General features: G+C 35.4%; 1 protein-coding gene across 2 annotated transcripts; it reads left to right on the top strand.

Annotated features, from left to right (window-relative positions):
* Positions 1–727: 727 nt before the first annotated feature.
* Positions 728–12,513, top strand: LOC116031540 (autophagy-related protein 2). Of its 2 annotated transcripts, none has more exons than XM_031273770.1 (15): positions 728–1,125; positions 1,938–3,022; positions 3,686–3,834; positions 4,635–4,810; positions 4,885–8,052; positions 8,154–8,266; positions 8,362–8,569; positions 8,723–8,836; positions 10,150–10,257; positions 10,350–10,482; positions 10,744–10,943; positions 11,443–11,639; positions 11,785–11,860; positions 11,944–12,099; positions 12,190–12,513. In XM_031273770.1, the coding sequence occupies exons 1-13, from the start codon at positions 922–924 to the stop codon at positions 11,855–11,857; spliced, it is 5,928 nt and encodes a 1,975-aa protein (XP_031129630.1). In that variant the 5' UTR covers positions 728–921; the 3' UTR covers positions 11,858–11,860; positions 11,944–12,099; positions 12,190–12,513. The 2 variants fall into 2 exon arrangements, with proteins under 2 accessions (XP_031129630.1, XP_031129639.1); XM_031273779.1 differs by having other exon boundaries at positions 907–1,125; positions 1,913–3,022.
* The last annotated feature ends 2,399 nt before the right edge of the window (positions 12,514–14,912 follow it).

Below are 14,912 nucleotides of genomic sequence, written 5' to 3'. Positions count from 1 at the left end.
TGTGTGGACCAAAATTAAAAAGTACATTATTTTTGTACTGAAGGTACATTATTTTTGTATTGTAGGTACATTATTTGATAGTATATATCAAATAATGTACCTTCAGTACAAAAATAATGTACCCTAAAATAATGTACCTACAATATAAAAATAATGTATCTTCAGTACAAAAATAATATACTTTTTATTTTTGGTCCACACAGCTGTGTGGACCATGGTCCATGCAATAATGATTGAACAAAATCAACCTCCTATTTCCTATATTAAATAATAAATAAGATATCAACTTTTTCAACTCACGTAAGAATAACAATAATGAAGCAGATACTGCATGCTTCAATAGGTTGAGAAAGTAGTTATAAACAGATACTGCATTGTAATAGAGATAGTAGCATTAAAAAAAACAATAATGAAGCAAGAGTTGCATCTTCCTCTTAATTTTCTCCATTTAATTAATTAATTAATTAATTAATGGGGATTGAAATACTAAGTGACATGGTATTATAGTGATATACGAAATTGTATTTTTATTATTTTTACTATTTAATTTAATGATACTACGTATAATATTTGATGGTAGTTTTTTTTGTATATTTATTAATTCAATTACACAAATATGAAATTAAATAAAAATTAAATAATAATAATAATCATAATCATAATATAATAATAATAATACATAAAACACGAAATTAGTGCCCAAACACGACTCTAAGACTGTATTTTATTCTATCTCTAAAACCCTCCCTATTTCTCTCTCTATCCTCTTCTCTCTCTTATGCTTCATCTCTTTTTGGCTTGATGGAGGTGGGAGCTAACCTCCATCATAAGCAGCGCGCCATTTTTTATTACCGAAAACCCTAATGTTTAGCAGAGAGACACGTGAATTGACTACTTCTCTGATTGAATTCGAGTTTCAGAATGTTTCCGTGGAACATCGCCAGGTCGGCGGAGGCCATGTTCTCGCGCTGGGCGATGAAGAGGGTCTGCAAGTTCGTGTTGAAGAAGAAATTGGGGAAATTCATACTTGGAGACATCGATCTCAACCAGCTCGATGTCCAGCTCAGCGCCGGAACCATTCAGCTCTCTGATCTCGCTCTCAACGTTGATTATCTCAATCAAAAGGTACCATTCGTTGCCTTTTTTTGTTTTCTAATGTCTTGTATAATGATCATAATACGAAGAAAGGTTTAGGGTTGCAACTTCATCATTTTCTTCAACTGAATTGGTAACCAATTAGGTATGGATTGGGGGAGGAGGAGGAGGCTGAGGAAAACTTAGTTGATAAGCTATTTCGCTAGCTGAATTGGGAATTTTGGTTATAAACCTGCCTTTTACAGTTGAGGACGTTACTTTCAAGTGCTCACATGCTTGATCGTGACATACTGTCCTTTTACCCTTTTATGAGTTTAGATTGTTTCCTTCCTCCACTCCTAAAGCCATTTGGTACAGTTGAGAAACCAAAAAAAAGAAGAAGAAGCTTACTTTGCCTTGTTTGATTGCATATGATACGGCTCATTTTATCCTCTATTTGTAGTGTAATCAGTTACAATAAAATTGTGAAACAAACTTGTTTGTTTTATACTACTCTAATTATATTAACTGTAGTGTAGGGAGTAAATGTTCCCAGCACAGGTTTCATTCCCTCTGTTTTGGGTAGTCTTAATGAAGGACGTCATTGTCTTTATTTCAATCAATGTCTAGTTTGAATTTACATTGTATATGGACCCATTTTGGACCTTGCTGATAGAATCACGTGATTCTGAGGGTTGATTTAGGCTAATGATTATACATGTCTCATATAAAATATAACATTATTCCTATACCAAACTTCTTTATACCCTTTCGCAGAGTTCACTTTTTCCATGTAGAGAAGGTGGAAAAGTGAACCTCACACAGTCTCATTTTACAGACCATTGTACCCTTCTGTTTTCCAGTTTGGTTCCACTTCAGCAGTAGAGATGAAAGAAGGTTCTATTGGCTCTTTGATGGTTATGATGCCCTGGAAGGGAGATGGATGCAGTGTAGAAGTTGATGAACTTGAGCTTGTTTTTGCTCCTCGTTCATGCCATGACTCTGGAAATGGATCTGGAGCTTGTACATCCAGTCGGGAACCTCAGGACCACTATGTCAGCCATGGTTCGCCTAATCTTGAGCATGATACTGTTGATAATGCTGGAAGAAGCACTTCCTTGGATGTTCATGAAGGAGTCAAAACTATTGCCAATATGGTAAAATGGCTGCTCACAAAATTTCATGTGAAAATTAGAAAAGTGATTGTAGCATTTGATCCTTCTTTTGCCGCAGAAAAGGACAAAGGTCTTAGTAGAATATTGGTTCTAAGGTTGACTGAGATAGACTGTGGGACATGCATATCTGAGAGTGCTTCTTCAGATTGTGAGGTGATGGCTGGTAACTTACTTGGGTTAAGTCAAATGACCAACTTTGTCAAGTTTCAAGGAGTGGTACTTGAATTTCTTCACATGAATGGTATTGATGACAAGACACCATATCCATGTGCTTCAGGAACAACAGTTGGTGAATGGTCAAGTGGCCCTTACCGAAATGTGACCATCCCAGTAATCACTGGTGAAAGAGGTGGGTTTTCAGGGAGTCTGAAATTGTATATACCTTGGAACAATGGTTCTCTTGATATCCACAAAGTGGAGGCAGATGCTTTTATTGATCCCTTGCAATTGAAATTCCAACCTACTAGTGTTAGAAGCTTCATACACTTGTGGGAAATTTTCAAAGACATGGGGGATAAGAACAGGAACAGCATCATTAGCAAGGCAACTGAATCTGACCACTGCAATGAACAGCTGAATTATGGCTTATCAAATACAGATTCTTGTAGGCTTGCTGAAGAGGTTCTTCCTAGACATAAATATTTTTCTGCAGAATACCTTCCTCAAATTGATGAAGATCCAGTGACACAGGCCCTACTGTCTGAGTCACATCTTATTCCAGATTGGTTGAGGAGCCAGAAAGACAAAATTGAAGAACCTGACTTTGGAGCTAGGTTTGAATCTCTCTTTGTAGTTCTGCTATTTATATCGAAGCAGCTTGAACTAAATGTCTGACAAATCCATCCAGTTTTGCCCTATCTTTTTATTTAGTGCATTGAGAACTTTTTATCTGTCTTTTTTTTTTTTTAAATTATTTTATTTTGACAATTCCACTTACAATATATGTGTATTAGAAATGTAAACCATCTCCTCATATCATGTGTTAAGAAATAATGATTTGGACTATTGAGTTGTAAAACATTTGGAGAGAGGGAGAGAGAAGAAGAAGATGTGAAACTAGATACATTGAATGATAACTTGATTACAAGAGCCTATTATTTATAGGTATAAATGACCCTTCTTTCTATAACATGTGAGAAATGTAAGACTCCTTATGTGCGCATCATATGTTAAGTAAAGAAATCTGACAACTCTTCGTTTTCTAACATCATTTTTGTCGTTTCTCATGGTTTTTCTGTCCTAAGTAGTCCAACTGAAATAGTTAATCCTTTTACCAAAACTTGAGTATTTTTATTATATTACGATATCTCCTCCCTTCTACATATGAAGTAATCATTAGAAGCTTTTGATTTACTCACTATGTAATCATGAGCTAATAATCTGTATGGACATGGATTCTTGCTGATATCTCATTTTCTTCTGTTACTCGTTTGCAGTGTGGATCAGTTTTTTGAATGTTTTGATGGCTTGAGAAATTCACAGTCAGCTTTGGGAAGCAGTGGGATGTGGAATTGGACATGTTCTGTTTTCAGTGCAATAACTGCTGCATCCACTCTTGCTTCTGGATCATTACATATTCCTTCTGGTATGTCTTCACAACTATATATTATAGTTGGTGTATCACTTAGTAGAAATTGCCATTTCATTTATTACTAGTTGATGTGTAAAGGCAGTAAAGCTCATGCAAGATAAAATATCCTTGCTTTGTTGCTTTTGCTAAATTTTTCCAATTATGGAGTTTTTATATACTAGAAAACAATTGATGTGACTTCCCCTTTCAAGTTTTCTGCATCATTACATGTTCAATCATAAGTTAATTCTACAAGATAGGTTAGTAGTCATAAAGGAGACTAATCTTTCATCTATTTCAAATGCTCAAGATACATGCAAAGATATTTTATTCAATTTGAAGTGGTCGCTCCTGTAAAATGGTTGTAACATGTCTCCTCAGCATCATGCTCTTAATCTTCAGTATGAAAAAGTGAATGATAGATGATGTTGGACAAGTATTGGAGCTGGATGTCATGAAATTGTTGGAATTTTTGCATTTGATCTGGAGATGTCAGTGTTGAGAATTTGCCTGCTATATGAAGATCTGGAGGATCTGAATTCCCCATATCTTATCTATTAAATTGCATTTTATACAATTCCACATATCTTATCTATTGAAGAATTTGTATCTTATCTTTGCGTATTTTATACAAATTCAAAGATGTTCTCATGTTTCCTGGTCTTATCTGTCCCTTTTCTAGCAAGGGATTGAAGAATTTATATTTCTTTGTTAAGTAGGGATAACTGTATTGGTTATTTGGTTGTGTAGTTAAGGTCCTTTTGTTGTAGAAAAACTCCTTTAAAGACACCATTCATGTGCATTCTTTGGCTCAGATCAGCTGCATGTTGAAACCAACCTCAGGGCAACTATTTCCAAAATATCTATAATATTTTTCTTCACTGATGAGGATGACAAACATTGCTCCAGTGCAGAGGCAGCCCAGATAACTACTGGTTCTTCTGTTCATTATATGAGTGCACATTTCAATGACCTGTCCCTTGTATTGCAGGTAACTATAGGTGTCTTTTTCTGGACTTGCTCTGTATTCTCTATGTTACTAAATATTCAAGATGAATTTAACAGGTACGCCGTCACGAAATGAATTTTGAAGCTAAGGTGCAGCATGTTGGACTGGTTGATTGCTTCTCTAGTGGGGATGTGATGTTGAATGATGGTAAGGACATAGAGGAAATTCAAGGTGCAGTTCAAAATGCTATCCCCCACATTCCTAGGTCCAGCGAAAAAGGCAAACTAAACAATCTAACTGGAGCTACTAGAGATGTTTCTATGCTTTCTGATTATAGGTGCACACACCCACAAACATTTAGAGGTCCAGATGATGTGGTTCAGGTAAAATTACTTGAAACCGTTGGTGATATTCAGTGTCAAATCAGAATTGATTCCTCTGGTGACTCGTTCATTGGACCAATGTCTTTCTCATTGAAGCTACCATACTTCATTTTTTGGGTGAACATTGATTTGGTTTGTGAAATATTTGAACTTCTGAAGCAAATTGGGGATTCTTTTGAAAGGACTAGCATAGTGGCTCCTTGCGAGGACTATCAGTTTTCTTCTAAAACGGAAGAAATGAAGAGCTCTTTCGCACAAGAAAATTTAATGGGCAATGTATTCATTCCAAATGCTAGAATAATATTGTGTTTCCCATTTGGAAAAGGTGGAGGTTTAAGGAGTTACTCTTCTTGGGAACACTTGATTGCTCTTGACCTTTCTTCATCAATACCAACAGGGAATAAAAGAGATGCCATGAACCAAACATCAATTGCTTGTTCCAAGAACATGTACTCTTTACAAACATCACGGTCTTTGCATTTGAGTTTTGGGGGTCTTAATATCTACTTAATTACTTTAGCATCTGAAGAGAATGTAGATAGTAGCCCTGATGCTGAACACAAGCAGAGATATTTAGCTCAGAACATTTTGTCCATATCTTGCGGAACACAACATTCTGTTGTTAGCTTGTTCTGGCAGGAGAGTCCTGTTGTTGCCTCAGGTGATATGGTGAAGAAAGCCAAACTCCTTGCGTCTTCAGATATTAATGGGAAAAGAGATAGATTTAGGGGAAAAGACTATGAATTTGCATCTGTTAGTACAGTGAAGGATTCGGAAGATTTTGATGGTATTCAACAAAAGATGATAGAGAGCTCTGAATTTTTCATTCATGCACGGATATCTCCTTTGGTTGCCACTCTAAGCAAGTCTCAGTATGTCTGCATACATCATCTTCTGAGTCAGTTGATTGATCGTTTATCACAAATTTCCTCTGTTTCAGCTGATACTAAAGAAACGTCTTCTGCATCTCAAGCATCAGTTCTCATTGAATGTGAATCTTTAACTATTTCAATCGGTGTGGAAGTAGTGGAGAATGTTAAGGGATCACTCCAGTATGAGCTACCAGGTTATTGGCATAGTTTGAGACTTGAGGTTAAGAAATTCGGATTTTATTCTGCTTCTAACGTTGGAAGAATTAGCAATACTAGTTTTCTCCGCGTCCTCCACATCGATGGAAACTTGTGGGGGCATATTTCTGGAGTTGCAAGGGAAGAGGTTCTTCTGATATCATGCAATGATGCTTCCATGGGACGTGGTGATGGAGACGGTTCAAATGTAATATTTTCCAAAAGATCAGGTTCTGAGATAATACACCTTTTGGATCCTCAAAGTTTGAGCAATTACACATCCATTACTGTCAGGTGTGGCACTATTGTGGCAGTTGGTGGACGGTTGGATTGGTTGGATAGGATTACATCCTTCTTCAGTTTTCCCTCTCCTGAAACTGAACAATGTGATGACAGTTCACAGAAACAATGTTGTAAGGAAAGTCTGCCTTTTGAATGTTCTTTTGTTCTTAACTTGGTAGACATTGGTTTGAGCTATGAGCCGTATTTGATGTTTAACAAAGGCTCTGATTTCAAGCTAAATTCTGGCAATGGAAATGAAGTGGTAGACAAGCAGCATGTTGCTTGCCTCTTGGCAGCATCTTCCTTGAGGATATCCAACACCAGTTTTGCTGATTCTGCTGTCAGGGATTACAAAATTAGTGTACGGGATCTGGGCTTGCTTCTTTCTGTGGTTGGTGAACCGGGGAGTGTTGGCCATATTTATGGTGTTGAGCATCTTCGCAAGATCGGCTATGTCAAAGTTGCTCAAGAGGCCAACATTGAAGCACTTTTGAGAATTAACTGTGAGAATGGTAATTTGTGGGAAGTTGAATGCTCAGGATCCCAGATTTTTCTGAATACTTGTCATGACACTACTTCTGGTTTGATTTGTTTGGCCACCCAACTTCAACAGCTTTTTGCACCTGATATGGAAGAATCAGTAGTGCACTTGCAAACGAGGTGGGATAATGTTCAACAGGAAAATGGCAGTAAAGAATTATGGACCTTTGAGGGCAACTCTCCAACATCAACTTCTACTGTCCTGACGTCAATAGCGGATGTGGAGTGTAAAGCCAGTATAATAAATATTATGGATGAAATATGCGAAGATGCATTTCAGGTAGAGGGAATTAGTGATGCTCAAGCTGATACTTGTGAATCACCCGTTCATGTGTCATTAAATGATAGTTGTATTGGTGAGGCATGTTATTATAGTAATATTGAAGCTCAACATTTCTGTAAGAGCTTGCCTCTTACCGAGTCATCTCCAGCAGCTGGACTGGAAAATGGTGAGAGTTCATTTTCAGAAGAAAAATTGCCTGAATTCATTGAAGATTATGTATTGTCGGATTTATGCCCTCGCTCAGAGGTGTCATTAAAAAGCAACTCACCAAATGATATTCTTAAATGCAAAACTAGTTCTCTGAAGAATGGAGATGACCAACAAGAAAGTAGTGGGTGGTATGATGACAGCTCATTAAGAATTTTAGAGGATCATGTTTCAAAAGCCAGTGGACACGATGATTCCCTGCAATATGTGGAGTGTGAGTCTTCCAGCAGTCAAACTGAAACTGATGAAAATGGAAAAATCAAGGGTCGCATAGTTTTTAATGATGTGAATGTCACCTGGAGATTATATGCTGGCTCTGACTGGCAAAATATTGAGAAAAGTGTCCAGTGTTCTGCTGGTACATGTGTACGTGATATAACTTCTTATTTAGAGCTCATATTATCTGGAGTGGGCTTTAAGTATGACGTATTTCCTGATGGTGGAATACATGTATCTAGACTGTCCATTGCGGTTCAGGATTTCTTTCTTAATGATCGTCGCAATGATGCCCCATGGAAACTGGTAAGATTGAAAGGTTTTAAACTTTATTTGATTTATTTATTTATTAGAACTCCTGTAGCGTAGATTGGACTGGATCTGAACCCTTCTGTTTGATTTTCAAGGTGCTTGGGTATTATCAAGCAAAACATTGTCCAAGAAAGTCCTCCTCCAAAGCAATTAAGCTGGATCTAGAAGCTGTCAGACCTGATCCTGCCATCCCTCTGGAGGAGTACCGGTTAGAAAGTTACCCCCTTCCATTTTTACCAATGAAAAATTCCTTGTCAAATATGTTCAATCAGTAAAATGATAGTGTGTGTTGTTTATCTTCAGATTGCGCATTGCTTTCCTCCCAATACTGTTGCATCTTCACCAAAGCCAGCTTGATTTTCTCATCAGCATTTTTGGGGGAATAAACTCAGCATCTAATTCATCCCAGGGTGCTTCACAAAATCTATGTGAATCAAAAACAATTTCACAGCAGAAAACTGTGATTGGTGGTCATGTAATCACCATGGAAGCATTACTTCCATACTTTCAGGTGAGTGGTTTGGAATTCTGTTTTGCCAAATCTGGTAGCTCCCTGCATTTGTGCAAGAAAAGATTACTATTCAAAATTTCCTTGCATTGGATTTATCATGTTAAGCTTTTAAGCTTATCCTTGTTATGGGGGTTGCTTGAATTTTGGGTGCAGAAATTTGACATATGGCCTACGCTTGTTCGCGTTGACTATAGTCCTTGTCGTGTTGACTTAGCTGCATTAAGAGGTGGAAAGTATGTGGAACTTATTAACCTTGTGCCTTGGAAGGTATTCTTTTTATTCTCTCTGTTTTTTTTTCACTGTTGAAATACCTTCCATCGGTTGGTTGTATTGAATATTCCCCACAATAAATATGTATTTAGTCATTAGCAGAGAAAAAGGGGGAAGGAATAGTGAATTAAGAATTCTAACATCAATGCTACAAGCTAGTGGTTGCAGGATCATTGTTATATTATGTTAATAAACTTGCTCTGACATTAGAGAAACAGAAAATATGAGGGGTCGTTTACTTCATTTCTCTGTTTTTCCATTTCCAGTTTTCCATTTCTCCATTTCTCCAGTTTTCCTTCTCCATTCCTCCAGTTTTCCATCTCTCCATTTCTCCAGTTTTTCATTTTTCTAATTTTCTAATTTTATTAAATACAATAATAATAATAATAATAATAATAATAACAACAACAACAACAACAAATCTTTGTGTATAAAGAGGATGGAAAAGCAAAAAGGAAAAAAGATAATAATAATAATAATAGTAATAAAAATAAAATTTGATAGTTGAAGGATCATTAGTGGTTAACTTAGACTACGGATGCTAACAATTTGAAAGTCAAAGGACCATGGGTGGTCAATTAAACATTTAGGACCACGGATGATATTAACACATAATAATAGTAATAGTAATAGTAATTGTAATAGTAGTAGTAATAATAATAATAATAATAATAATTTAATAATAATAACATTAATAATAATTTAATATTTAATAATAATAATAATAACAATAACAACAACAATAATAATAGTAAAAAAATAAGTATTTAATAATAATAATAATAATAATAAAGAAAGAAAGAAAGAAAGAAATTTAAAAAAAAAAAAAGAAAGAAAAAGGAAGACGGACGTGAAAAAGAAGAGAGGAAGAAAGGAGGAGGAAAGAAAATGAAGAAAGAAGAAAGGGACACGCGAAGAAAGAAAGAAGCTCTGGGAAGAAAAAATGCCACAAGCAGGAATTGATCCTTTGACCTTGTGCACTGTTCACACGGATTACTGTTCACCCGCGTGTTCCATTCTTCTATTTGGAGAATGCTGATTTCTTTCTCTCCAATTTTCTATAAGATTTGGAAGAATGGAGTGGAGAATGGATTTAGAAAAATGAATTTAGTAAACAACTTCTCCATTTTTCCTTTTTCCACTTCTTCATTTCTCCATTTTTTTTGGAAAATTTTCTATTTTTCCAAGTTAGTAAACAACCCCTGAGTTTTCTCCTTTGCTTGACAATTGCACTTCAGGTGCAAGATGATGAGATTTCTTATGCATGTAGAAATTGGTATTCAATTCTTCTCTCTTATTTCTAATGTCAGGGTGTTGAGATGAACCTCAAACATGTCCATGCTGTTGGTGTCTATGGCTGGGGTTTTGTGTGTGAAACAATAATAGGGGAGTGGTTGGAAGATATTTCCCAGAATCAGGTTAGTGTTTTACCTCCAGATTGCATCATTTGGATTCCATTTCTATTCTGACTACATTGAGGATGCAATTTGACAAGAGTTGTGTTCTGTAGATTCATAAAATATTGAAAGGGCTTCCTCCTATTCGATCATTGGTTGCTGTTGGTTCTGGTGCTACCAAGTTGGTATCTCTTCCAGTTAAGAGCTACAAAAAGGATCACAAATTGCTTAAAGGAATGCAAAGAGGTATATTGTTATTAACTACTAATGATTTCTGGAAACTCTACACAAAAGAAATACAATATTCTGTTTATAAATATTTTCAATTTCTTTCTGCCAAATATGGATCTCGTTTTTTCAAAAGGTGTCATTTTGATGCTGCTGAACTGTATTCTTAAAATTGCCTGTCACCTAACACTGGAAAGATTTCTCATGCATATATTTTTTCTTGCAGCAATATATTGTAATACCTTAATACCTAAAGGCGTCATGTCATATTTTCTGCAGGCACATTTGCATTCCTTAGAAGTATATCACTTGAAGCAATTGGGTTGGGAGTACATTTGGCAGCTGGTGCTCATGAAATTTTACTGCAAGCAGAATATATACTGACAAGCATTCCACCATCAATGCCATTACCTGCACAGAATAGGGGGAACAGTGTGAGATCTAATCAACCTGTAGATGCTCGGCAAGGAATCCAGCAGGTGGGCATTCCAATATCTGAGATGTGATTTCTATACCATCATTACATGTTAAGTGAGGATTGTGATTCTTTAGATCCAATAGTTGTAAGCTAATTAGAAGTAGTTCCAATCTTAAACCAGCATTAGTTAAAAAGTTGTTTGTCTTTGAATGAATATTGTTCTTGATTGATGTGTGGAACTGTTAAATGGCTGCTTTTTCCCCTCATTTTCTTCTTTCGTAATCTCCTCTTTTTTAATTTTTAAACTTTTTTCAAGTGATTGCTCTGCAGTTCTTTACCATATGCATTTGGTTAATCATATCTAATTTATTATTATTGTTAGCATCCTTCTCAAAAGAGGAAATAACTGAATGAGGGTTAACCAAAGATTGGTGGTGGTATGAAACCAGATATTGTTCAGAATGATACCTGTACAGCCCTACCGGGGAGTTCAATTTAGATTTTTTAAATTTGATTTTGAAAAGACACTCTCCATTGACTGTGAATCTGTAATTTGGCAGGCATGTGATAGTATAAGTGTTGGCTTCAGTAAATCTGCTTCTGCCTTGGTACGGACTCCCTTGAAACGATACCAACGTGGTGCTGGGGTGGGAAATGCTTTAATGACTGCTGTTAAGGGTGCTCCAGCAGCAGCAATAGCTCCAGCTTCAGCCACTGCACGTGCTCTCCACTGTGCTCTTGTCGGGGTTAGGAACAGGTGAACCCTTACTCTCTTGGTCTCTCCTGCTTCAGTCTATACCCTCTGAAATGAGTACTGCACACACGCATGTGACCTTGGCTCTATCTGCCTTACTTCATGACATCTGGATTATAGTATAATTGTGAATAACATTTTTATGCAGCCTTGATCCTGACCGCAAGAAAGAGTCTTTGGATAAATACTTGGGAACATCTCCGCCTCAACAGTTCATGTAGTTGGTATGTAGCACAGAAGTAGATTAACATCTCTAATTAACATGCTTATTATGTAGTGGTCTAAAATATCTACTGAATCATGCTAGAGTGCCTTCAAATATATCAATCCCTGAAAGCAAATGGAGGACAGAGTGATTGATAATGGAGGCTTGCTGCCTTGGCCCTTGGGTGGATTTTTGTACAGAGATCGATTGTGTCGTGCTTAGTTCCTATTTACAACCTTGTCTTTCTTTTTGGCATAGGTGAGTTATACTTGTGATAAATCTCTGCTAATGCTTAAGTGGCTTTAATTTAAATCAAAAACTGATTTTGTCCTTCTCATTGGTTGCCAGGTGTTGTAAATAAACATTGTACAGTTTATCAAACCAATTCTTTTCCTGTAAAAAGAAATGTTAATGTGTAAATATGGAGTGTACATAGAAAGTAATGGGGTTTTAGCATGTTTCTTTCTGCTCATCAAGTGGAGCACTGTACATAATGGGTCATTTGATCAGTGAGTCTCTTTTACTGAATTAGTTTCCCATATGGTGCCAATTGCGTTGTATGCAAACACCCTCCCCCTCTGGGTTGTTTTGGGGGGATGGGGGATTATATTTAACCAAATGTTCATTACAACTAAGATGACGATTTCATTATAAAGTTCATTTGGCTTGAACTGAAGAGTGTTTATTTCCATTAACGTAGATATACATCATGTTTCTGACTCTCCTGTACTGGTGTATGTCTCATGTCTGTCGACTGTCGACTGTCGAATTTTTACTTTAAACTCTGGTTGTTTATGGAATTTGGATTTTGGATTCTTTGAGATGTGCCATTTCTTGTCGAGATGAGAATTAGGATTAAAATTGAAATTATTTTTTAGCAAATATATCATTTCTCACTTATATATTTCCTATAAGAGTTAATGTGTACTCTGAGTGTAATGGTTTTGCTACTTTTAGTCTTAAACTTTCAAATTGATCATCCAAGATACTTTGATTTTCAATCTCTTGGAAGGACATGAGTGGTTAACTTGAATCGTGAATGGTAACAATTTAAAAGTCAAAAGATCATGGCGATTAATTTAAAAGTTTAGGACTAAATGTGACGATAATAATAATAATAATAATAATTATTATTATTATTATTATTATTATTATTATTATTATTATTATTTTTGAAAAATGTGACAATTTTTATACTTGGAAGATTCCAGTATTAACTCTTTCCTATATCTTCAAGGTTACCGTTGCTTAATTTGTAATTTTGTATTGCTGTTGATTGGCTCTTAAAGCAATATTGACTATTAGGATATTGAGTTAGTTCCCCTAGTGGTTTCTTGTTTTTTGTGGTAATTTTAAATTTAGTTTCAGATTATCGTTTTTGTTATTTAACATCTTAGATTATTATTTTTTAGACACTTCTAGTCCTTTTCTTATTTTTAGTAAATGCATTTTTGTCTCTTCATATTTTTCTTTTGTTATTTTTTCAGTTTCTATTGGTTTAATTGGTTTAAGACTTTAGGTAATCTCTGATTGTTAGAACCATATTTTTCAACTGGCTTTATTAGTCCTAAACCATTTAAACCGGTGCGTGGTTTTTCTTTTTAAAGTGCGTGATTTATATGCTTAAGGTGCGTCATTTTAAAACTTTAGGTGCTTAAGGTGTGTGGTTTGTGTATTGAAGGTGCACCATTTAAAAATTTTAGGTGAGTGATTTATGTTCTTAAGGTGTTTTGTTTGTGTGCTTAAGGTGTGTGGTAACCGTGGTTTGTGTATTTAAGGTACAATCGCACAACCATAAGGGAAGCTATACCCGCACTTGAACCTTTCCTATATATATATATATATATATTCAAATAAACAAACAGATTTTTAGATGGGATGTGCAAAACCAATAGCAAATCTTGTGGGTTTTGCACATTTGTCAAGAACCATTCGCACACGCCCTAGCCTTCCGATGGGTTCTGCTATGAGTTGTCAAGAACCCGTTGCATAATTCATTACATTCTCCCATTACTTAGGCAGGTTTTAAGAAAGGTTATAAAGTGTACGTGAAAACCACATGTGAGTTCTAGAGGGAAAAAAAACAAAAAGAATTTTCATAAATATTTTATCAAATAGCTACCTTGAAATTAATAGTACTTTGAGTAGTGGTTCAAAAACAGACTCTTTGGTTCAAAAGTTGAATATTAAGCATTAACTTTATAGAGTTAATATCTAATATAGTCATCGACTATAGTTGTTTTACTCGATTTAATCCTAAGTGATTTTTTGTGCTAAGTCCTCAACTTTGATAATTTTACAAAAGTTAGTCATCTTCTAACAATTCTATTTGTTGATTGTTATGCGTGTTGATTAATAAAGAGAATAAGAAAGGAAGCTGTCCAAAAGGGATGCGGGATGAGAAATTAGAGAAATTATCATGTGGATCCTACTTTTAACATCCAACAAACGAAATTATTAATAGTGGACTAAATTATGTAAAATCATCAAAGCCGAAGACTCAATTAAGGATAAAAGTTCATTTAAAACTAAATCGAGTAAAATCACTATAGTCGAAAATTACATTGAGTATTAACTCGCTATTTAACTAAATCAAACGGTTGAAGTTGGTCATACAACTTAAAAGTTGTCCTCAAAAATCATTTTCTAAACAAAGCATTTATTTATACATTTTGACAGTTAAGCACCATTGAAAATTTCCACAAATGTGAAAGAAATTGCACCAGTAAACTAAAAGATGGATATTATTACAAAGATACATAAGTACAGTATTGTTTGATTGTTTGCCAAAAAAAAAAAGTATTGTTTGATTTGGCATTGCTCCACTTCTTTATAGACCACAATTTTCGTTGCACTGGGTAATTGGTTTGATGTGTGTTCAGTCTCAGCTAGCCTAATTTAATTAATTTGTATGTATATATATCAATGCATCAGGTCATCGTCTATTGTTTCATGATTATTATTCTTAATTGGACTATTAGACCTAACTCAAATAGTATACCCCTAACATATCCTAACCAAAAAAAAAAAAAAGTAAAAGGAAAAAGAAATAGAAGTATCTCTCTCTCACC

Source organism: Ipomoea triloba, chromosome 1 (genome assembly GCF_003576645.1).
Source record: "Ipomoea triloba cultivar NCNSP0323 chromosome 1, ASM357664v1".
NCBI lineage: Eukaryota > Viridiplantae > Streptophyta > Magnoliopsida > Solanales > Convolvulaceae > Ipomoea > Ipomoea triloba.
This window is presented reverse-complemented; position numbering and strand designations above follow the sequence as displayed.

Excerpts from the sequence above, each read along its gene's own strand:
- LOC116031540 (XM_031273770.1), top strand. The coding sequence starts at position 922 with ATGTTTCCGTGGAACATCGCCAGGTCGGCGGAGGCCATGTTCTCGCGC. Across the intron at positions 8,570-8,722 it reads CATTACTTCCATACTTTCAG|AAATTTGACATATGGCCTAC; the intron begins GTGAGTGGTTTG and ends TTTTGGGTGCAG. Across the intron at positions 10,483-10,743 it reads GCTTAAAGGAATGCAAAGAG|GCACATTTGCATTCCTTAGA; the intron begins GTATATTGTTAT and ends TATTTTCTGCAG.